This window comes from Mytilus californianus, unplaced genomic scaffold (genome assembly GCF_021869535.1).
Source record: "Mytilus californianus isolate M0D057914Y unplaced genomic scaffold, xbMytCali1.0.p SCAF_10, whole genome shotgun sequence".
In the NCBI taxonomy this organism is placed as follows: domain Eukaryota; kingdom Metazoa; phylum Mollusca; class Bivalvia; order Mytilida; family Mytilidae; genus Mytilus; species Mytilus californianus.
In genome coordinates, this window is record NW_026262582.1 from 68,341,073 (window position 1) to 68,366,274 (window position 25,202).

At 32.5% G+C, this 25,202-nt stretch overlaps 2 protein-coding genes across 2 annotated transcripts in view; one reads left to right on the forward strand and one right to left on the reverse strand.

Moving 5' to 3' along the window:
• Positions 1 to 9,365, reverse strand: part of LOC127718414 (guanylate kinase-like) — a 37,364-nt gene extending 27,999 nt beyond the window's left edge. Inside the window, exon 1 of the mRNA XM_052224429.1 lies at positions 9,273 to 9,365. Coding sequence (XP_052080389.1) covers positions 9,273 to 9,330 — 58 coding nt within the window. The 5' untranslated portion in view covers positions 9,331 to 9,365. The remainder of the gene's footprint in view (positions 1 to 9,272) is intronic.
• A 236-nt stretch (positions 9,366 to 9,601) lies between these two features.
• The window catches only part of LOC127718411 (nephrocystin-3-like), a 49,651-nt gene continuing 34,050 nt past the window's right edge, over positions 9,602 to 25,202 (forward strand). The window contains exons 1-7 of the mRNA XM_052224424.1: positions 9,602 to 9,745; positions 14,709 to 15,004; positions 15,478 to 15,691; positions 19,218 to 19,359; positions 22,402 to 22,551; positions 22,961 to 23,094; positions 24,616 to 24,714. Of these exons, the coding sequence (XP_052080384.1) occupies positions 14,760 to 15,004; positions 15,478 to 15,691; positions 19,218 to 19,359; positions 22,402 to 22,551; positions 22,961 to 23,094; positions 24,616 to 24,714 (984 nt within the window). The 5' untranslated portion in view covers positions 9,602 to 9,745; positions 14,709 to 14,759. The remainder of the gene's footprint in view (positions 9,746 to 14,708; positions 15,005 to 15,477; positions 15,692 to 19,217; positions 19,360 to 22,401; positions 22,552 to 22,960; positions 23,095 to 24,615; positions 24,715 to 25,202) is intronic.

Below are 25,202 nucleotides of genomic sequence, written 5' to 3' on the forward strand. Positions count from 1 at the left end.
ATTTCTTGCTATTGCACAATACTTATTATATAATAATTTACACATCCTGTTTGGTGTGTATCTCCTACCATATCATTATTATTTGCTTTTAAATATTAATCAGAAATAACCAACTTAAAATGGAAAATTTTAAAAGAAAAAAAAAAGGAAAAAAAGAAAAAAAAAGAAAAAGAAAAAATCCCCCCCCCCAAATTTTTTGAACCCCCTTATGATTCATCACCCCCAAACTTAATCCCAGCCTTCCCTTTGTGGTATGGTACCTTGCAGTACAATTTCAGAGAGATCCATACACTTGAACACAAGTTATTGTCTGGAAACTAGAAAAATGCTTATTTTTGGCCCCTTTTTGGCCCCCAATTCCTAAACGTTTCATGCAATTACCCACAAACTCAAACCCAGCTTTCCCTTTGTGATATGGAACCTTGCAGTACAATTTCAGAAATATCCAAACACTTACAGACAAGTTATTGTCATGAAACTAGAAAAATGCTTGTTTTTTGCCCCTTTTTTGGCCCCTGATTCCTAAAATTTTGAGGCAATTACCCCCAAAATCAATTACAGCCTTCCCTTTGTGATATGGAACCTTGTGGTACAATGTCAGAGAGATCCATACACTTACACACAAGTTATTGTCTGGAAGTTACAAAAATGCTTATTTTTGGCCCCTTTTTGGCCCCTAATTCCTTAACTGTTGGTACCATAACCCCCAAAATCAATCCCAACCTTCCTTTCGTGGTATTGAACCTTATGGTAAAATTTCATGGAGATCCATTCACTTAAACTAAAGTTAGAGTGCGAAAACCAATGTGTCTTCGGACGACGCCGGACGACGATGCGAACGTCATACTAATATACGACCAAAAAATTTTCAATTTTTGCGGTCGTATAAAAATGACGAGTCATTAGACACGCCTTCAAAAATCCTTATCCAGAACCTTGTCATACAAATGGGATCTATATAACACACTTTTCTGTTTAATTCAACTACATTTTGTGTTATTTTACATCTTTTCAAAAAGATCAAACAGTCAAGCCTTCCAAGATGTCCTAATTATTTGGACTTGTACCTACATTGAACACATACATCTGAAGAGAAGTAACAATATATTTTCAGGAACAGACAGAACCCATGCACATTATACATTGTAGGTGCCGATATTACCTGTGTTGCTGATTTGGCTGTGTACAAACTACAATATGATTCCGATTCAACCAGGTGCAAAAAAATACTAGAATCTGTTCCATTCAGGATGAATACATCTTGTCATGATCATTTTTGCAATTTACACTTTTAATCGTGTTAACCTAGCTCCTATATTTTTTGAAACAATCCAAGGAATTTCACACACCCCCTTCCAAAAAAAAATTTGTAATTTGGTGTATTTCAGAATCAATTAACACTATCTTACCCTTACTTCCACATTTGTTAACCTTTTCTTTCATCATGATTTTTTCCCCTCTCACAGTAAGTCTCACTTGTATTGTGTGGTTGTCGAAGAACTAACAAGAGGTCTTGTGGTTAACAGTGTTAAGATCACTGCATATAAAGGAAAAGCTATTGGCAAATTAGAGTATGGGAAGACAATAATTCATCATGTTCAATAGCTATGATAGTACAAAAAACAAATGTAGTACATTTCTGAAGATTTTGACAAGATAAAGAATTTTCTATTTTCTTTATAAAGAAAATCCATGTACACATGTTTTATAGTAAAACTTAGCTATTCAAGTATATGGAACATATATATATACAAGTCTAAATTGAAAACAACGTTCAAACCTATGATTGTGATGGATAAAAACCGCAATTTTTATACGTGTGCATGCAAAACAAATTTCTTGTTAGAGGGGTCTAAATACAGCTAGCACAAACAACATTTTCCAAAAGACCAAAAAAGTGAAAAAGTATATTTTAACAAAACGCATTTGACTAGCATCCTATTTCGACTCTTTCCAAATTCAAGAGTCTTTCCTAAATTGAGGTAAATTAATCACACAATCAAAGGAATTTAATGTATACATGGTAATTAAGAAATTCAAATTTTTTTATAAGGATTTGCAAAAACAATTCATAAAACATTTGTATATTGTATACTTTTTTCAATCTAAAATTCAATAAAATTCAGGAAAATCAATTAATATTTTATAAAGATTTTCAAAAACAATGCATATATTTTTAATGGTACGAGTTTGCAATGGTACGTCTTCACAGTGGTAGGAGTTGATGTGGTACGAGTATGCAATAGTACAAGTTGACTAGCTTCCCCAACAATTTTGGGGAGCTTTTCAGGGGTATCGGGTCCATTCGCACCCAATATACGTTCGCACCCTACACGTTCGCCCCCTTGGTCCGTTCACACCCTTTTTTTTAATTCAAATACCTGATGAATTATTAGATGTTTATATCAAAATATTTTTATTTTCATTAATAAAAATTTCGGGAATTTTTAAATGAAATATTGTTTTAAATTGATTTGATGATTAATTATTATATTTTAATTATGTATAATTACTGTTAATATGGTGTTTACACAGCTAAACTTGGTGTTATTCAAGGAATGACTGTAATATTTTTTCTGTCTATGAAGAAATAACATCAAAAATGTGGTGCACACTGAATAACGCGCGTAGCGGGTTATTTAACAGTGTGCACCACCTTTTTTGATGTTATTTCGAATAGACAGAAAAAATATTACAATCATTCATTATAATTTAATTCTAAATTCCATTTTAAGGAGTAAATCATGAAAAAAACATTGATGACGTCACGATCACATGACAAAATTATGTTTATGAGCTGACAAACAAAATTCTCTCAGCCAATCAGAAGACGTGTTACATCCAAAATTAAATTATTGTTATTTGTTCGAAAATCATGATTGTTGTTTTAACTAGCTTTGATGTAAATTCAAATATTCAATACAAAAAACCTTTTTAGAAAGTCATTTTATTTTTGAGACAATGGGTCTTCAATGCAGCGAGAAATCCCCGCACCCGGAGGCATCCTTCAGCTGGCCCCTAAACAAATATGTATACTAGTTCAGTGATAATGGACGTCATACTAAACTCCAAATTATACACTAGAAACTAAAATTAATAAAATGCTCCGCTGGGGCGCAGCTTGATACGACCGCAGAGGTCGAACCCTGAACAGTTGGGGCAAGTATGGACACAACATTCAAGCTTGATACAGCACTGAATTTGGATTGTAATTAAATATTTGACACAGCATAGGTTTCTCACACAGAATGAAAGTAGTCTAAGAACTTAAAATTTTTTAATTTACCTATTCAAACCATATCATTATTATTTGCTTTTATATATAAATCAGAAATAACCAATTTAAAATGGAAAATTTTAAAGAAAAAAAAGGAAAAAAAAATCCCCCCCCCAAATTTTTTGAAACCCCCTTATGATTCATCACCCCCAAACTCAATCCCAGCCTTGCCTTTGTGGTATGGTACCTTGCAGTACAATTTCAGAGAGATCCATACACTTGAACACAAATTATTGTCTGGAAACTAGAAAAATGCTTGGGTTTTTTGCACCTTTTTGGCCCCAAATTCCTAATAGTTTAGGGCAATTACCCCCAAACTCAAACCAAGCTTTCCCTTTGTGATATGGAACCTTGCAGTACAATGTCATAAAGATCCATACACTTACACACAAGTTATTGTCCTGAAACTAGAAAAATGCTTGTTTTTTTGCCCCTTTATGGCCCCTAATTCCTAACATTTTGAGACAATTACCCCCAAAAACAATCCCAGCCTTCCCTTTGTGGTATGGTACCTTGCAGTACAATTTCAGAGAGATCCATACACTTGAACACAAGTTATTGTCTGGAAACTAGAAAAATGCTTATTTTTGGCCCCTTATTCCTAAACGTTTTGGGCAAGTACCCCCAAACTCAATTCCAGCTATCCCTTTGTGATATGGAACCTTGTAGTACAATTTCATAAATATCCATACACTTACACACAAGTTATTGTCATGAAACTAGAAAAATGCTTGTTTTTTGCCCCCTAATTCCTAAAATTTGGAGGCAATTACCCCCAAAATCAATCCCAGCATTCAAACCCTCAATCAGCATCATTTAACAGTAATATCTAAAAATTGAAATTACATAATAAAGGTATTAAAATAGAAAATGACATCATAGTCATGGCTAAAAATAAACAAAATCCTTAATCAGCAACATTTTACAGTAATATCTAAAAATAAAATTCCTTTGTAACCATAAAAGCCCATTTAAATACATCATGACAGATATTAAAATAGAAAATGACATCATAGTCATGGCTAAACATAGCAAAAACCTTAATCAGCATCATTTAACAGTAATATCTAAAAATAAAAATTTCTTTGCAACCATAAAAGTAAAATAGAAAATGACATCATAATCATAGCTAAAAATAAACAAAAATTTTTTTTATTACCAAATTTTAAATGGAGTTTATTAAACTAAAACAATAAATTTGCAACCATAAAACCCCATTTAAACACATCATAAAAGTATTAAATAATTCAACTACATCATAAGGCTATAAAAATAGAAAATGACTTCATAGTCAAGGCTAAAGGTAAACAAAAAACCTTCATCAGCAAAATTTTATATTGGCAAATTTCCAATGAAGTTTATTATACTAAAATTGTTGGCAAATTTCCAATGAAGTTTATTATACTAAAATTGTTGGCAACTTTCCAATGCATTTAATAACAATAAAGTTATTGGCAAATTTCCAATTAACATAATTTAAAAGCAGTGTAAGTGAGATATTTAAATGAGTTTGAATTACCAACCTTACACTGCTTTTAAATAATGTTTTGTACTTATTTGTCTATTAACCTGGAAACCCTTGTTTTTTCACCTTTTTTTCCCTTATTATTTAAAGGTTTGAGCCATAACCCTACCCCAAAGCCAATTCTTAAATTCCAATGTAACCTAAATTTACAATATACATAACTTCAATTTAAGTTTTTGATAAAATCAAACCACATCATTATTATTTGATTTTATATCTAAATCAGAAATAATTAACCAACTTTAAGTGGAAAATTTTCACACATCACGCCCCCCCCAAACTCAATCCCAGCCTTCAGTTTGTGGTATGGTACCTTGCAGTACAATTTCACAGAGATCCAATTACTTAAACACAATTAATTGTTGGAAACTAAAAAAAAAATGCTTATTTTTAACCCCTTTTTTAGCCCCTTATTCCTAAACATTTGAGCAATTATCCCCCAAACTCAATTCCAACTTTCTCTTTGTGATCAGAATTAACCAACTTAAAATGGAAAATTTTAAAGAAAAAAAAAAGGAAAAAAAATCCCCCCCCCAAAAATTTTTTGACCCACTTCCCTTTGTGGTATGGTACCTTTAAGTACAATTTCAGAGAAATCCATACACTTGAACACAAGTTAATGTCTGGAAACTAAAAAAATGCTTATTTTTGCCCCCTTTTTTGGCCACTTATTAATAAATGTTTTGGGCAAACATTTTACAATAATATTTAAAACTGAAATTAATTTGTAACCTTAAAATTAAATAGAAAATGACATCATAGTCATAGCTAAAAATAAACAAACTATTGGTAAATTTCCAATGGAGTTTATTATATTAAAACAATAAATTTGCAACCATAAAAGCGCATTAAAATACATCATAAAAGTATTAAAAAAAATTTAACTACATCATAAGGCTATTAAAATAGAAAATGACATCATAGTCAGACTAAAGGTAAACAAAAAACCTTCATCAGCAAAATTTTATATTGGCAAATTTCCAATGAAGTTTATTATACTAAAATAATTGGCAAATTTCCAATTTACATAATTCAAACATAGTGCAGGTGAGATATTTAAATGAGTTTGAATTACCAACCTTACACTGCTTTTAAATAATGTTCTTTACTCAATTATTTGTCTATTAAAATGGAAACCCTAGTTTTTTAACCTTTTTTCCCCTTATTCCTTAAACAAAAAAAAATAATTACCCCTTTTTTGACCCCCCCCCCCCCCCTATGATTCATCACCCCCCCTTCCCCCCAAAACCAAGCTCAATAACAGCCTTGCCTTTGTGGTATGGTACCTTGTAATACAATTTTAGAGAGATCCATACACTTGAACACAAGTTATTGTCTAGAAACTAAAAAATGCTTATTTTTCACCCCTTTTTAGGCCCCTTATTACTAAACGTTTTGGGCAATTACCACAAAACTCAATTCCAGCTTTCCCTTTGCGAAATGGAACCTTGTAGTAAAATTTCAGAAAGATCCATACACTTACACACAAGTTATTGTCATGAAACTAGAAAAATGCTTGTTTTTTGCCCCCTTTTGGCCCCTTATTCCTAAAATTTCGAGGAAATTAACCCCAAAATCAATCCCATCATCGACCCTTTGTGATATGGAATCTTGTAGTACAATGTCAAAGAGATCCATACAATAACACACAAGTTATGTCTGGAAGTTACAAAAATGCTTATTTTCGGCCCCTTTTTGGCCCCTAATTATTTAACTGTTGGTACCATAACCCCCAAAATCAATCCCCACCTTCCTATTGTGGTATTGAACCTTATGGTAAAATTTCATAGAGATCCATTCACTTAAACTAAAGTTAGAGTGCGAAAACCATTGTGTATTCGGACGACGACGACGACGCCGGACGACGACGACGACGACGCCAACGTCATACCAATATACGACCAAAAAATTTTTAATTTTTGCGGTCGTATAAAAATGATTCAAGACTAACAAAGGCTAGAGGCTCCTGACTTGGGACAGGCGCAAAAATGCGGCGGGGTTAAACATGTTTTTTGAGATCTCAACCCTCCCCCTATACCTCTAGCCAATGTAGAAAAAACAAACGTACAACAGTACGCACAGTAAAACGCCGTTTAAGAGAAGTCCGAGTCCGATGTCAGAATAGGAAACAAAAGAAAATAAACAAAATGACAATAATACATAAATAACAACAGACTACTAGCAGTTACTGACATGCCAGCTCCAGACCTCAATTAAACTGATTGAAAGATTATGTCTTCATCATATGAATATCAGGCACAATCCCTCCTGTTAGGGGTTAAGTATTATACCGTCATAAAATATATGAGAAGAGCATAACCCGTGTCATGCCAACAACTGGTTTTAGAATAAATATGTTTAATTCCGATGCAAAGACCCTATAAGTGAATCAATATTAAAGCCAAAATATGCAATTTTTAATGACCTGACAACAGTATCGTAACTATATCCCTTCTTAATAAGTCTGTTTAAAGGTTTTCTTAGCTTTTGAGGTGAATACTGACATTTTTGTGCTTTGTAAAGAATATTACCATAAAAGATTGGATGTGAAATACCCGAATGTATAAGATGTCTGCATGTTGAGTTATATTTACGAATGATGTCCTTATACCGATGATAAAATTTAGTAAATGTTTTGACTAGTTTATGATATCGAAACCCTGGTGTAATAATTTTTCAGTAATATATAAATTTCTCTCGCTAAAATCTAATACGTTGTTACATACTCGAGCGAATCCTACAAGTTGAGATATATAAACACCATAAGATGGTGACAAGGGAACATCACCATCTAAAAATGGATAATTAACGACAGGAAATGAAAAATCATCTCTTTTATCATAAATTTTTGTATTACGCTTCCCGTTAATGATATAGATATCAAGATCGAGGAAAGGACAGTGGTCATTGTTAGTATTAGCTTTATTTAAAGTAAGTTCAACAGGATTAATTTCTTTAGTATACATACTGAAGTTATCATTATTGAGAGCTAATATATCATCCAAATATCTAAAAGTATTGTTAAATTTTTGTATCAGATGTTGTTTCGATGGGTCTTTGCTAATTTTAGTCATAAATTGTAACTCATAACAATACAAAAAACAGGTCCGCAATAAGTGGTGCACAGTTAGTCCCCATTGGAATTCCGATAACTTGACGGTATACGGAATCTCCAAAGCGAACAAAAATGTTATCAAGTAAAAATTCAAGGGCAGATATAGTATCAAAGCATGTCCAATTGACATAGCTCTTTTGTTTGTTGTTACTAAAAAATGACCTAAAAGAGTTTGAACATACGTATTCGCATTCCGACTTTTTAAATGCCCATTTAATTAGGTGTGTGAATTTTTTCTTAATAAGAATATGAGGCAAGGTGGTATATAAGGTAGAAAAATCAAAACTTTGAACAGATTCAAAATCACCAATATATGCATGCAATTTATCAAGTACTTCCAACGAGTTTTTGACACTCCAAAAGTAGTTAATTCCACTATTTTCAAAGGCCTTATTTGAACAATTTATTATCAGGTTTTTGAATGTACCAAGTGTACTAGTAAGTAGAATAGACAATTTAGTAGTGGAACAATGACTTGAAGACGAAATAAATCTATATTTGTAAGGTAATTTGTGTAGCTTCGGAAGCCAGTACATAGTTTGGACTTTCATTGTATTTGGTTCTGCTTGTAAAGAAGTAGCTAATAGTTTGCTTGTTACAGATATCGTTTTCTGAAAATGAAGTCAGTTGGAATTTTGGTGAATTCGTGATTTCCTTTTGTAGAATTTCAATGTAAAATTTACGTCAAACTATAATGATATTATTAGCAGCTTTATCAGCCGGTACAAAAACAAATTCCTTGGATAGTTCTTTTAGTTTATGCTGAGACTACTATAACACTGTGTTAAAGTAGTCTCAGGTTTATGTTTGATACGAGAGATAGGATTTTTATGGTTGTTGCTAAATGACTGTTTTTTTCCAGATTGGACTAAATAGCGATAAGGTGTATACACTAACCAAAAAACGATTGAAAAATTATTTGACACATAACCAATAAAAAAAAGGGTGCAAACATGTAGGGTGCGAAAAGACCCGGGGTGTGAACGTCAAAGGGGGCAAACGTTAATGGGAGCGAACATGATTTTGGGCGAATGGACCCAGATTCCTTTCGAGGTATTCAAGTACCAAATACCTCTGGAAAAATTGACCTACTGAGAATTTGGCTATTCTTTTTAGGTCTCTTTTTGGTCATATAGTCCTCAAGTATTCAGGTATTTATGTATATCCTGTTAATTTTGAGGGCTTTTAAAAGTTTTGATCAGGAAGGCAGCGACATATATATATATATACTACTAGTATATTATATCTGTCTCTGAGGAAGGTAAAATAAAAAAATACTGACTGATTAATAATCTATGAAATAGACATTATCATTTGTACTGTTAAAATCTGGACACAACATCTAAAGTATTTACCTCGAACAAAACGATAAAAACCAGACGACACACTTCTTCTACATAACACGTTGAACATTCGGCAAAATGTGTTGTTGGTGACACGACTGTGTCTGTAAAATGTTTAGAATGATGAAGATTATTGTTATTACTTCAAGCTTCAGTAGCACCTTGATATAGTAGATTCCAGTGCAATCAACATTCTTCGGGGGTCTTTACCTCTTTACTTGGACTTTTATCGTCAATTGACCATGTGTTATCTTTAACATTGGTTTGCAAAGGATTATAAATGAGAAATATCCAATTATACAACACCCCAACGATGATAAACCAAAAGATCAACACGGACAGCGAATAATTTATTGTCTTAAAAAAAAGTACAGGTGTTATGTCCGTAACCGGTCCAACTTTTAGACTTTCATGAAACGTCAAAACAGTTAACATCATAAACATGGATTTGTTTTGAACGACCTAAGTTGCATGTGACTTGACAGGTTTTAAGATAATAGTATGATGTTACAGATAAGGGAACAGTCTATTTATTTTTCTTTTGAATGTCTACCAATCATGGAACACCACATACATAATAAAATTGAGAATGGAAATGGGGAATGTGTCAAAGAGACAACAACCCGACCATAGAACAGACAACAGCAGAAGGTCACCAACAGGTCTTCAATGCAGCGAGAAATTCCCGCACCCGGAGGCGTCCTTCAGCTGGCCCCTAAACAAATATATATACTAGTTCAGTGATAATGAACGCCATACTAAACTCCATCTATACATGTATGGAGAGTTGTCTCATTGGCACTCATACCACATCTTCTTATATCTATGTTTGTGAACTAAACAAAATGTTAACATACCCAAATGTTCTATTTAATCTATGTTTTAACGAAAAATGGTTGGTTTCCAAACCCAAATTATGATACATCATAAAAAACTATTAAAGAATTAATTCACGCATGAAACAGGTCTTGTTTTTTAGCATAACTGTTCATTCCACAAAACACCACGGACAAAGTTTGTTACTTTCCGCGTATCTTTCTAATTTTGGAACATTAAAAACGTAACAATTAATGTCTTCATCGTCCGTTTTTGTCACATCTCTAAATCTATTAATATAAAACATTGTATCTTCATACTCCGATTTGTTTGGATCGAGATTTACATGTCGAATATCCTGTTTTGTTCTGTTGCAAATAACTATCGTCTCTTTCTTTTTAATTTTTCCCAATACAGATCGTCTGTTATAAACTATTTTCTGATAGTGGCTAACGTTATACGGATCCTTCCCAGTAATTATTGATTTAGGTGCGATTGTTTTTATTTCCTCTATATCTTCATGTTGAAATTCCTTTTCATTTGTGTGTACACCTTGTTTTTATATTTCCGCACTCGTTCCACATATCGAACTACGCCACACTCTCTTTTCTGGTGCGGATTCATTGTCTTTATTGGTTAAAGAAATTCTACAGTTTAAATTCTACAATAATTGTACGACAAGGGTGGTTTTAAAGACCTTGACTACCCATGCACGGTCGGTAATTGTAGAAACAGAGACTACCTATTTATAATCATTATGTGTCAGTGCATTAATAAAAGTATGATTATCAAAAGTAATTTGCAATATACTTTTTTTTGTATGAATCAAAGAAAGTTTTGACCCTTAAGGTAACATTCTTATATGATTCTGTATTCAATGTGTATTTTATTCCTATTTTCAATGATAGAAAATATTTTTAGGATTACACATTTGTAATAAGCTAAAACAGGGGGAGTTACTCCAAAATTAATTTCCAACACTTTTGAAATACACAGATTATTTATGACCTAGTGCTGAGGTAATAGACGTATGTTGAATATAAGCTCTAGACTCATTTTATTACGTACACAAACAGCTCTCGACTCATTTTATCATGTTTATTACATACACAAACTGAATAAATTCAAAACGTACGTCCTCGTTTTTCGTAATCAGATATACAAATTTGTAGGAAATTGTACGACTTACAACATGGCAGAGTGTCATAATGTGCAAGAATTAACGATTTTGAGTTCATTAGTACATGTATATTGATTTTTATATTGATTTTTGGTTTTATTGATTTTTGACGTTTGAAATTAATTTATTCTTCCCAGACATTATATAAATAACACATAGCTGAGAGGGTGATAGAGCAGATTGTTACCCTGAGAAAACATTGTCAACCGAGGCGAAGCAAAGATTGACAATGTTTTTCGAGGGGTACCAATCTGCTCTATCATCCTCTCAGCTACGTGTTATTTAATTTATTATACTGAAAGTACTGAACTATGACGTCATGTACATAACCATGATAACAACGTTTCAGTTATTAGAAAAACAACAAAAGTGAAGCAAGATATATATTTTTTTTTTGGTAAGTCTATGAAAAAATTTCTAAGACCAAAACGTAGAACTAGAGCATTATCTTTAAACTTTGAAAACTATGGGGTTAATTTAATTCATTGTCCATTAAATTATCAATTTTTGATTGGTCTGCACGAGAGGGTGACATGCAAAAAATTATCTCCCGCTGAGCCATGGGATAGAGTAAATTGTCTCCCTCTTATTAGCCAACCAAAAGCTGGCATTTTAACGTGAAGTATAATAATACTAATTATTAGGACTTCTTGGAAGGGTGCAATCAACAAGAATGTAGTCCACTTAGATGTTCACTGTTCAAGATTCGACACTAACATTTTACATATACATCCCAAGTTAAAAAAAAAATCATTTTACCTACCCTATGAGTGTTTTCCTTAGGATTATTTAGAATAGTAATAATTACTTTGGGTCGCCCTGCTTTGTTTAGCACCTCTTCACTACCCACTGTCTGAAAAAATTAACGCCTTTGTTTTTTTTTTTATTGATTTTATTCATGTTATTTGTAAAAGTGAAGTGACAAGTGACAAAACACAACAGGTGATTAACCGTATCATAGGAAATTCAGCTGAGTGATAATTGGCTACAAATCACATGTTGGATATTTACAATATAAAAATAAGGAGATATGGTATGATTTCCAATGAGACAACTATCGACCACAGTTCAAATGAACCTCGTTTATGAAAGTGTACCCATTTAAATGATACATGTACATTAAGATAAAAGTCAGATTAATCCTGCACACACAGCTCCCTTTATATTTTCTTGCTGGTCAACAAGGGAGCTTAATTATAAAAAATGTCAATATTTAGAATATTTCAACACTATAGAAATTTCAGCAGAAATAGGTGAAAAAATGTATAATTCAGGATTTTTCGTTTGCTACAATTTAAAACATTAAATAATTATTTGAATTGGCCAATACACACTGCTTTTAATGTTGAATGATTATGCCAAAGAAATAAAGTTAAATGGAGTTGTGAAAACCTACAGAAGATTTAAAAGACTTCGAACGTGTATAAACCAAATTGTAAATCAATATCGGAATCTCTTTTCAATAATTTCTTGCTCATTTTGGATTTGAATTGATCATAATGCAGAGTTTTAATATGCCTTTTTTAGCTCACCGGGGCCTGAAGGGCCTCATGTTAGCTTATGCCATCACTTGGCGTCCGTCGTCGTCCGTTGTCTGTTGTCGTAAACTATTTCAAAAATCTTCTCCTCTGAAACTACTGGGCCAAATACCTTCAAACTTTAACTAAATCTTCCTAAGGGTATCTAGTTTATAAATTGTATCGGAAGTTTTGATCCATCGACAAACATGGCCGCAATGGCTAAAAATAGAACATAGGGGTCAAATGCAGTTTTTGGCTTATATCTCAAAAACTAAAGCTTTTAGCATGTTTAGAGCAAATCTGACATGGGGTAAAATTGTTCAATTGGTCAAGATCTATCAATTCTGAAATTTTCAGACGAATCGAATAACCTTTTGTTGGGTTGCTGCCACCGAATTGGTAGTTTTAACAAAATTTTGCAGTTTTTTGTTATTATTTTGAATATTATTATAGATATATATAAACTGTAAGCAGCAATAATGTTCAGCAAAGTAAGATCTACAAAAAAGTTTATATGATCATAATTGTCAATTGACCCCTGAAGGAGTTATTGCCCTTTAAAGACAATTTTACACAATTTGTTCATCAAGTTTGCTAACATTTAAAAATCTTCTCCTCTGAAACTACTGGGCCAATTACCTTCAGACTTTAACTAAATGTTCCTTAGGGTATCTTGTTTATAAATTGTATCCGAAGTTTGTATCCATCGACAAACATGGCCGACATGGCTAAAAATAGAACATAAGGGTCAAATGCAGTTTTTGGCTTATATCTCAAAAAATAAATCTTTTAGAGCAAATGTGACAGGGGTAAAATTGTTTAATTGGTCAAGATCTATTGGCCTTGAAATTTTCAGACGAATCGAACAAGCCATTGTTGGGTTGCTGCCACCGAATTGGTAGTTTTAACAAAATTTTGCAGTTTTTTGTTATTCTTTTGAATATTATTATAGATATATATAAACTGTAAGCAGCAATAATGTTCAGCAAAGTAAGATCTACAAAAAAGTTTATATGACCATAATTGTCAATTGACCCCTTAAGGAGTTATTGCCCTTTAAAGACAATTTTACACAATTTGCTCATCAAGTTTGCTAACATTTAAAAATCTTCTCCTCTGAAATACAGGTGAGCGATTCAGGCTCTTGAGAGCCTCTTGTTACTCTTGCGTATATTTTCTCTTGCCTTGAAATGTTTTTATCTCTATATTGAGAAGTATGTATGCTGTGTACAAGTTATAATTTTGTACAAATCATATTTTGTACAAAACAATTGTACAAATTATAATTTGTATTTTGACTTTGTCAGTTTGTACAAATTGTAATTTGTACAAAATGATAACTTGTACACAACATACATGTATACATGATTTATATATGTAGAATAGAGAATGTTATGAAATAAATGCCATAAACATGATAAAAGTTTCTGACTAGTAATCGCCAAATGTGTGATACTGCCAGGTAAACTGTTTCTAATTCGCAAGTAAATTTCTTATTGTTTCCAGTAAATTTGACGACTAGAAAATTGTGACGTTTAGATCTGTATATAAATAAACAAATTGATGTGGATGCACAGATCATAACTTTTATGGAACTCAAAGTTTCATCATCATAACCAGCAAAAATGTCTAACTTTCATAATTGACCAACTGATCATTGTTTTTGTATTTAATTTGATTAGAACTGTGAATTTGTTATTATTCTTTTGAAACCAATTTTCATGGATTTAATGAATATAAGTAAACCATGAATTTAAAATCTAACAAAGTACAAATTTTCGATATGCTTGTATGAGGAACAAAAAAAACATCCACCAAAATGCTTTTTTTCCTCAATCCACAAAATTGGAATCCATAAAAATAAATGAATCCACAAAGAAATAAAACCAATTTCATTTACTGTAAAATGTATTTGTTTTTAATTTTTTTTAGCTTCTACAAAGTATTCCAAGGTGACATGTGATTCAGCTAAACTTTGTTACCATGGGAACTGGGGGGTCATTTCTACATAATCCAGAGGATGATGATATCCTTGGAAAAGACCTGGATGGCAGTAGTAGAGGTGTCATCAAAAGAATACCGATAGAAATTAGACCAAGAGGACGACTTGGTCTTAAAAGTGGATCCAGTCGTAAAGGGCCAAAGGGAGGAAGTCTTAGTTCAGCTCTTTCTGTAGAGATAGAGAACACAGAAGTAGAGAGGATAAGAAAAGAGTTTGAGATGTACAGGTATTCAATATTTCCATTTAAGAATCATCAGAAAGAATTGACAATTAAAGATTTGTTACTGTAACAATAACATATAAATTGTCACTCATTACAGGAAGTATACTGTTAAACATATTTTCATCAAACATCCATCATGTTAAAAAAATAACGTCTAAATAAAAGGATTGGGACCAGTTTAATAACTTTGTCAATATAACAGAACTATAAACAACTGTCCTACAACTTGGAGGTTTAGAGAGCTATACAACCAGGCTTAACCTACAATTTTCTTTGGAAAATGCCTGTACCAAGTCAGGAATATGATAGTTGTTTTTCACTCGTTCCTTTGGTTGATAACGTTTGATTTTGTCAGTTTTTATGGACTTCCCCTTTTTGAATTTACCTTGGAGTTTGGGTTTTTTGTTATACTTTTTTAAATAACTGATGAGGTATTTTCACAAAAAGTGTCAGTCATTGCCAAGTATATATTTCAGAATCAATAAAGACAATGAAATGGCAAACATGAGTAGGAAAGAACAGCAACTAATTAGAGAAAATAAGAAACTGAAGGCAGAATTAGTAGTACTACAGAAAACTTGTACTAACCTCCGGGGCGAGAGAGATATGTCACTTGAAGCAGAACAACATGCGCTGATCAGAGCTGCTACTTTTGAAGATGAACGAGGAAAACTGCAGAGAAATTTTAAAGTAAGGCCACCTGTAACAAATTCTTTGTTTGATGTTGCCTACCCATGCCTTGTATGTTGGGAAGGCAGGTAGGATTTTTTTTTTGGGCCAACAACATAAGTTACATGTTTTAGAGAAGAAAATGACGTAAGAGCATGAACAAACTTGAAAAAAAAATTTGAATTTTTTTTGGTAGGCTGCTTTTTAGGTGGGTAGGTAGGCAATATCAAACAATTTAAATTTTATGTTTGGCCTAATGCCTTTTTAGAGAGTTTTTTTGAAATGGTTGATTGAATCATAATATTATATTTGTTCAATTTGTTTCTGTTTTTTCAGAAAATATATCTGTATAAGGGGTCATCACTTTTTCTATATTACCCCACAATGAGTAATTACTTTTTTTTCAGATAGATTTTGAAAAGCCATAATTTAAGTGTCTTGAATCATGAAACAGCAATGAAAGATGAATGGGGGTTTACAGAATATAAGAGAATGATGGGCAAAATGTGGAGAATAAAGGGCTAAAAAATAAAGAAATGAGAAAAATAGGCAAAAAAAAATAGAATAAAGAATAATGGGGTGCAAAAATATAAAGAATAGAGGAAATGGGCAAAAAATATAAGGAATAGAGAAAAATAACATTAAAAACAAATAATACAGAAATGAAGGACCCCTTTCTAGACCCTTATGAATAATCAATGACATTTTGATATTTTATCATGTTCATGTATAAATTACCAAATTTGATGTTTCTTGTAAAACAAGTGCTTGAAATATAGCAAACATAAAGAATAGAAAAAAATCAAAGATTATGGTAATCGAACCATAATCAGTTTGATGGTCAAATATTTATAATTTGTCCAGAAGCTTAAAAGGGTAAAATGCAAAAAAAGTTACCAACAAAAATAAATTGGTAAGCCTAACCCTACCCTTGTGGTCAGTCATGGCCTGATATCTTAATTTTGCTGGAGAAAGCCGGAGTAGGTATATACCTTAAATAACTTACATTTGGCAAAAAAGAAAACTGAAAGTCTTAAAAAAATTACATTTCATTTTTGTCGAGCCTGCGACTTCTGTCGCAGAAAGCTCGACATAGGGATAATGATCCGGCGGCGGCGGCGTTAACAAACTTCTTAAAAACTTAATATTTCAGAAGGTAGAAGACCTGGATCCTTCATACTTTGTATATAGATGCCTTATGTTATGAAGTTTCTGTCTGTCATACATGTATGTCCATTGTCCTTGACCTCATTTTCATGGTTCAGTGACTACTTGAAAAAAGAGTTAAGATTTTTAGTATTCTTAATTTCTCTCTTATTATGAGTAATAGGATAAGTATATTTGGTATGTGTATACCTTGCAAGGTCCTCATGCCTGTCAGACAGTTTTCACTTGACCTCGACCTCATTTCATCAATCAGTGAACAAGGTTAAGTATTCATGGTCAAGTCCATATCTTAGGTACTGCAAGCAATAGGTCTACTATATTTGGTGTATGGAATGATTGTAATGTGTACATGTCCAACTGGCAGGTGTCATCTGACCTTGACCTCATTTTCATGGTTCAGTGGTTAAAGTTAAGTTTTTGTGTTTGTGGTCTGTTTTTCTTATACTGTAAGCAATAGGTCAACTATTATTGGTGTATGAAAATATTTTATGATGTACATATTATGCAGGCATGGGGCGAATTACATTGCAATGTAATGCATTACATTACAATTACTTTGACAAAACCATGCATTAAATTACAATTACAGTTACATGCATTTATCAAAGTAATGCATTATATTACAATTACTTTTGCAAAGTAATGCATTGAATTACACATTACATTTTAAAATTTTATCATCAAGTGAAAAGAAAAATCAAGCATTTTGAAAAACAACATGAAATCACAAAAGATTCTAGCATATCATTGGCTTTAGTATGAATAAGTTTAGACGAGAGATGTTTTCTGCTTGGAATGTTAAATTTTGGGTCAATTTTTTACGTTCTTGAAGTTTTGGCTATCAATTGTAGCAAACAGAAGTAAATCACCAGCAATATACTGAATTAATGCATCTGTAGCCTCCTTTTGCTTAGGATCATCCCAATGATATTTTGGACTACCTGACTGTTTCACAAACCTTATCAAAGTTGGTTCCTCTTCTATCTTTGATTTTAAAGTTTCAATATATAATACATATATGTGTTTCTCTAAAAAGAAGTGACCGAGATGAAGTTTAATCTTCATTTTAACTTAATGGTAACTTTTCTTTTATAAATATATATTTGTTTTTGTTTTTTTTAATTTCAATCAAAATATTTATTGAGAAATTATCTCCTAATTATAAAACAAACACAGAACTTAATTTATGACCAAATGTTGTTGATTGTAAAACAAACTAATTAGTGTTTTATGACAATGTTCAATTATCTGTTATTTAATTATGACAAGGTACTCTCTGATCTTTTGACAACAATGGAAAACTTTTACAGTAATGCTTTTCAAATATCAATCTTTTTATGCAGGAAAATATATGAAATAAATTGAAATAAAAAACTAAGTAAGAGAATGATAATCCCATTCTTTATGATTAAGTACAAGTGGGTAAAGTGTAAAAAATAAATAGAAAATCGATACTCAAATGATAACTTTTTAGTTAATCAAGAAATCTTATATTCTGCTTTTGTTACATATCAAACAATCTGTTAAAAGATATATATATAGTATCAGAAAAAAGTAATGCCATGTAATGCCATGTAAGGCATGAAATTACACAACTTTTTGCTAAAGTAATGCATTACATTACAATTACATGTAATGCTAAAATTGCTAAATTACACATTACATGCAATTACTTGGAAAAATGTAATGCATTACCATGCATTACAATTACAAATTTGCATTACCCCATGCCTGGTACATATTAGTCCAGCTTGTTTTATTTGACCTTGACCTAATTTTTACAGTTCATTGCTCAATGTTAAGTTTTTGTTTTTTGGTCTGTTTTTCTAATACTATAAGCAATAGGTCAACTATATTTGTTGTATGGAATGATTGTAAGGTGCATATGTCCGTCTGGCAATTATCATTTGACCATGACCTAACTTTCATGGTTCATTGGTCAATCTTAAGTTTTCCTGGTTAAATTTGTTTCTTAGATACTATTAGCAATAGGTCAACTATATTAAAAGCATGTAATGATTGTAAGGTGTACATGTCTGTCTCGCAGGGTTCATCTGACCTTGGCTTCATGTTCATGGTTCATTGATCAATGTTAAGTTTTCCTGGTTAAGTTTGTTTCTTAGATGTGCAATAGGTCAACTATATTTAAAGCATATTTGGTATATGGAATGATTGTAATGTATACATGTATTTCCAGTTTGGTTTATCTGATCTTGACCTCATTTTCTTGGATCATGTTAAGTTTATGTGATGGTTGTAGTAAAGCTTATTATATAATTATTTAGGACTATCAACATAATAACAATGGTTAGTAAAGAAGGCGAGACATTTCAGCGTGTGCACTCTTGTTGAAAATTTTATAAATATTTTTTTTTTAAAGATTTTCAGAGAAACAATGGAGAGAGAGTTACAGAATATTTTAAGAGAAAAAAGAAGGTTGGAAAATAAACTGGCAAAAATTGCTTTAGGTTATTCCATAGAAGATGTTGATGCTCAGTCCAGACAGGAATTTGATGAAAATAGTAAGTAAAGATAAGTGCACTTCTTAGTAACTGACACTACTGCTGTTTTACATCTAGATAGAACATAATTTTTATACGACCGCAAACAAATTTTGCGGTCGTATATTGGTATGACGTCATCGTCGTCGTCCGAAGACACATTGGTTTTCGCACTCTAACTTTAGTTTAAGTTAATGGATCTCTATGAAATTTTACCATAAGGTTCAATACCACAAAAGGAAGGTTGGGATTGATTTTGGGGGTTATGATACATTTGTACCAACAGTTAAGGAATAAGGGGCCAAAAATAAGCATTTTTGTAACTTCCAGACATAACTTGTGTGTAAGTGTATGGATCTCTCTGACATTGTACCACAAGGTTCCATATCACAAAGGGAATGTTGGGATTGATTTTGGGGGTAATTGCCTCAAAATTTTAGGAATTAGGGGCAAAAAAAGGGGCAAAAAACAAGCATTTTTCTAGTTTCATGATAATAACTTGTGTGTAAGTGTATGGATCTTTATGAAATTGTACTACAAGGTTCCATATCACAAAGGGAAAGCTGAGTTTTAGTTTGGAGATAATTGCCCTAAATGTTAAGGAATTTGGGGCCAAAAAGGGGCCTAAAAACAAGCATTTTTCTAGTTTCCAGACAATTACTTGTGTTCAAGTGTATGGATCTCTCTGAAATTGTACTGCAAGGTACCATACCACAAAGGGAAGGCTGGGATTGAGTTTGGGGGTGATTAATCATAAGGGGGTTTAAAAAATTAGGGGGAGGGATTTTTTTCTTCTTTAAAATTTCATTTTAAATTGGTTATTTCTGATTTATATATGAAAGCAAATAATAATGATATGGTTTGGATAGGTAAATTAAAAATTTTTAAGTTCTTAGACCACATTCATTCTGTGTCAGAAACCTATGCTGTGTCAACTATTTAATCACAATCCAAATTCAGTGCTGTATCAAGCTTTAATGTTGTGTCCATACTTGCCCCAACTATTCAGGGTTCGACCTCTGCGGTCGTATCAAGCTGTGCCCAGCGGAGCATTTTATTTATATTTATACCTGACACTTTTAAATTCTTTTGAAGACATTGTAAAAAATATACTCAAAACAACTATTTTTTATTGATTAGACGACCTCAATTGACCTGTGGATTCATTATTGTTCTTGGGATACCAACTTTCCTTGATTACGTGGATGTTTATGAATTTAAATGTTCAAGGAAGTACAAACATTTTTAATATATGCTGTCGATATGGTTGATATTAAAGTCAAATAGATTCACAATTATTGCTTTTAATGATTAATATAACATGAGGCAACTATCCACCAGAATCCAAATGATATGGATTTAAGCAACTATACACATGTAGGTCACTGTATGTCCTTCAATAATTAGCAAATCTCATATTGTATAGTCAGCTATAAAAGGCCCTGATTTGACAAAATGTGAAACAATTAAGACAAAAAAAAAACACTACCTGATTTATGACATTTCAATAAAGGAAGAACAAATATGACAAACCAACCACAACCACAGAATTTCATGTTCCTGACTTGGGACAGACACACATAAAATGTGTCAGGGTTAAACATGTTTGTGTGCAGTCAACCCTCCCCTAACCTGGGACGATGGTGAAAAAGTACATTATAAAAATAAGCTGTAAAAATCAGTTGGAAATGACTTGACTCATCAGATCAGCATGAAGCACAAAAAACAACTAACATGAAGACAAAAGAGACAAAGTTCTGATCTAAGAGTACTCACAGTTACTAAAAGAAATTTCAAAGCCTATAACAACTAATAAATAGATCATGTTCTCCCATACTTAAGTTACAATCAGTACACATCCAACAGATTTAGTGTAAAAACGTCATAAATAGTCTGAGAAAAGCATGACCTTGTGCAATGCCAAAATATAAGTACACAATTTCGACAGGATATAGGACAATAAGATTTCATAAATGTAAAGTAATGTATAGGTTGCAATTCTGTAAATATAGACAATGCAATTTCCCATAGGAACTCCTTTTATGGCTAAAACTGTACCACTTTTACTAGGAAGTTTCTTAAAAAATTATATCCTAGAATGGAAAGCTCATATGAACTATAATTTTTTTCAAAGGTCAAAATATAGGGCTGTGCAGCATATTTTCAACATTTATATGCCCCGAACTTCTAAGAGTTTAAACTTATATTAAAATTCTGTACTACCCTTCCCTTCACTTTGGGTCTTCCACAGATTTCAATTTGGCCGCTATTCATGTGTATTTATACTGGTAACAGTACTAAGTTATGTCTCTACGAGATGAAACATAGAGATCATATCTGGAACCAGTAGGTAAACAAAACAAAATATCTATTAATATTATATATCTCCCCAAAAGAGGCGTGGTTTGTGAAACAGCTGTATTTACAAAGTGCAACCTATATTTAGTTTTGTTTTAATTTATCAAAAACAAAATCAATGTGAAAACAAATAAAAACAATATTCAATGATCTTACTACCATGTTAAATTATTATCCTCTGAGGATAAGTTTACTTTAAGAATCAATGAGTTTATATGAATCATATCTTAATTTATGGGCTGTATCACATAAATTGCACGAAAATATCCCCCGGCCGAATGGTTTATAAAAAGCAATTGTAATATTATTAATGTAAAATGAAAATTTATTGCTGATGAACTAATTTAAACCCTATCATACAAAAGGTTTAAACATTGAAACTGTGAAAATAACAAGCTGTGAAAATATGCAGACAATATTGACAGAAACATACCATACACCTCGCTATACTACAGTGGATTCATTATTATTTGTTGAAACCAATTTTCGTGGAATTCTTGGTATTCAGTTAACCATGAATTTAAACAAATTTTTGTTAAAAATGTTTGCAGACTTTGGCAAAACAACGAAATCAAATATCCATGAAAATGCAAGTTTTCCTCAATCCAAGAAAATTGGTAATTATGAAATAAGAAATGAATTCACAGTATAACATAAAAATAATCAGCACAATCAGAGCTTGTTGAAAAACTTTTTTCCCCACAGGTAACAATAACCCTGGTGAGTGGTGGCCCAATATGGATGGAGAACCTTCCCTCAGTAGTACAATGCAGCTACAACAACCATCACCAAGGTTACCAGAGTTTGTCCATAGTATGGTAGAACCAGAAGGGATGTTTACCAATGTCAATAAAGGTAATGCAAAGTTATCTCCCTTTGTTTAATGTATAGTAGAAATGACAGAGATTTATGCTGATACAGGTGTCAACCCCCCTTTTTTACATGCTTTTATATCAAGAGTTGTCTCACTTGTGTGAAGGGTTCAAGATTTGTACTGTATTGCATTGTTGATGCAAGTGGAATATTGCTGTGGAAATGATAAGAAAAATTGTGTTAATTATAGGTAATCATATGGCTTCACAAAGATTTTGAAAAGATAAATGTTAAAACAAGTTTCATCAAAGTATCTTGAACATTTTGACATAAGAAATGTTAGCCTTTAGTCGTAGCCCATAGTTGCTTAAATCAGCTTCATTTAGACTTTTTGGATAGTTGTCTTTTGGCAATTATACCGCATCTCTTTATTTTATATGTATATTTACAGAGGACTGGAGTACTGTATTATCCAATTTGTCACAAAATTTACCTAGTGTTCCAGAACATTCACTCAGTCCTGTGCTTAGAATCTACATTTCTGCTCCCAGGGACACACATACAGAGGTTGAAATCTTGATCAAGGTAAAGTCATGGCCATTAACCAGGATTGCTATGTTAATAGAAAAGAAAGGATATTAGGTATCCATCCATGACACAAAATCAGTACATGCACAGCAAAAAACACAAAAAGCAAAGGAGGAATAGCGCTTTTATTGCTGTTCTTCATCTCAAAATCTTCATGTCGCTTAATTTTACTACTCCCTTAAAACATTCACCGAGTTCTGTGCTAAGGAGAGTTGAAATCCTAATCAAGGTAAGTTTTCTATCTACACACCAGCAATCACACTAAGTCTTATAAATATAAATCCATCTTCTTACCAGAGCTTATGTATTATACTATTTTACTCATTTTAGTCTCGCCTGCGATGAAAGTTTGACTACTATTTTGAGGCCCTGTTCCTTAGGCCATTGGTCCAATGACTGAATTAATAAGCAATTTTGAATGATAAATTTTTCTGCTTAAGTTAGTATGATATGAACTACTTGCAATAGATCAATGATATTTTCTATAAAGTTGCCTTAAGCTTACTATCAGTTTGATGACTATTTCGAGGCTCTGCCCCCTAGGTCATGGTCCAATGGCTTTCAATCAATTAACAATTTTCAATGTTAAGTTTTATGATTAAGTTAGTTTGATAGGAACTACTTACAATAGACAATATTTTCTATAAAGTTACACTGCTGTCTGTACATCTCAGTTTGTCAACCATTTTGAGGCCCTACCCGCTAGTTGGTCCAGCGACTTTTAATTAATTAGCAATGTTGCTGTCCATCAGATTGTCTTTTTCTGAATTTTATGCTGACAGGCGAGACATATCTCTGTGTCAACAGTTTATTGATGATTTTGATTAACTCCAATTATTAATCAGTTACTATAAACATCACATCATACAATGAACTCGGCCATTTTGTTCTTCAGAGATACACAGGTTAAAATCCTGACCAATGTAACTTTAAATTCAGACAGAAAACTTTTGGCTGGTGACCTTAGATATTCATATGTGTACCATAAACTAATTTAATGATGCAATACCTCATATCCAAATATTAATAAACATAATTTTCAGGGTTCAAAAGAGTGTCAATGAAAAAGAGGCTGCAAAGTTTCCTCCCATAAACAATAATCAATGAAATATCTTTTTTTTTTGGAGGGGAGGGCAGAATTGATACAAATTTGGATTAAACTTGTCTTAGTGTTTGTGGTAAAAAAGAATAGACATCAATGTTTGGCTTGAATTTACAGAAAACCTGGAACACATAGGTTTTACTGTATTGGTGATTTTCTCTACCTCACTGTTACAGTTACTGTGGATTCATTATTATTCGTTGGATACCAATTTTCGTGGATTTAGTGGTTATAGGTTCACCACGAAATTAAATGTTCAACGAATGGCAAATTTACTATAGGCTTGTATGCAGAGATTGTCAAAAACCACAAAATTAAATATCCACGAATATGTAAGTTTTCCTTAATCCACGAAAATTGGTACCCACGAAAATAAATGAATCCACAGTAACTGTTATTTTCTGTTTTTGTTTTAGGATTATTACCCACGTCTGCAAGCCATGTGCGAAACAGAAGGTAGAAGTTTAGTGATGACACACCTGCCTTATGATGACACATCAACAGTATCACAACAGGTAAGTCAGATTAATGAGGACTTGTGTCTAGGGGCCAGGGGTCTGCAAGCCATGTGTGAAACAGAAGGCAGAAGTTAAGTGACGACACACCTGCCTTACGATGACACATCAACAGTATCACAACAGTAAGTCAGGTTAATGAGGACTTGTATCTAGGGGTCAGGGGTCTGCAAGCCATGTGTGAAACAGAAGGTAGAAGTTTAGTGATGACACATCTGCCTTACGATGACACATCAACAGTATCACAACAGGTAAGTCAGGTTAATGAGGACTTGTGTCTAGGGGCCAGGGGACTGCAAGCCATGTGTGAAACAGAAGGTATAAGTTAAGTGATGACACACCTGCCTTACGATGACACATCAACAGTATCACAATAGGTAAGTCAGGTTAATGAGGACTTGTGTCTAGGGGCCAGGGGTCTGCAAGCCATGTGTGAAACAGAAGGTAGAAGTTAATTAGTGATGACACACCTGCCTTATGATGACACA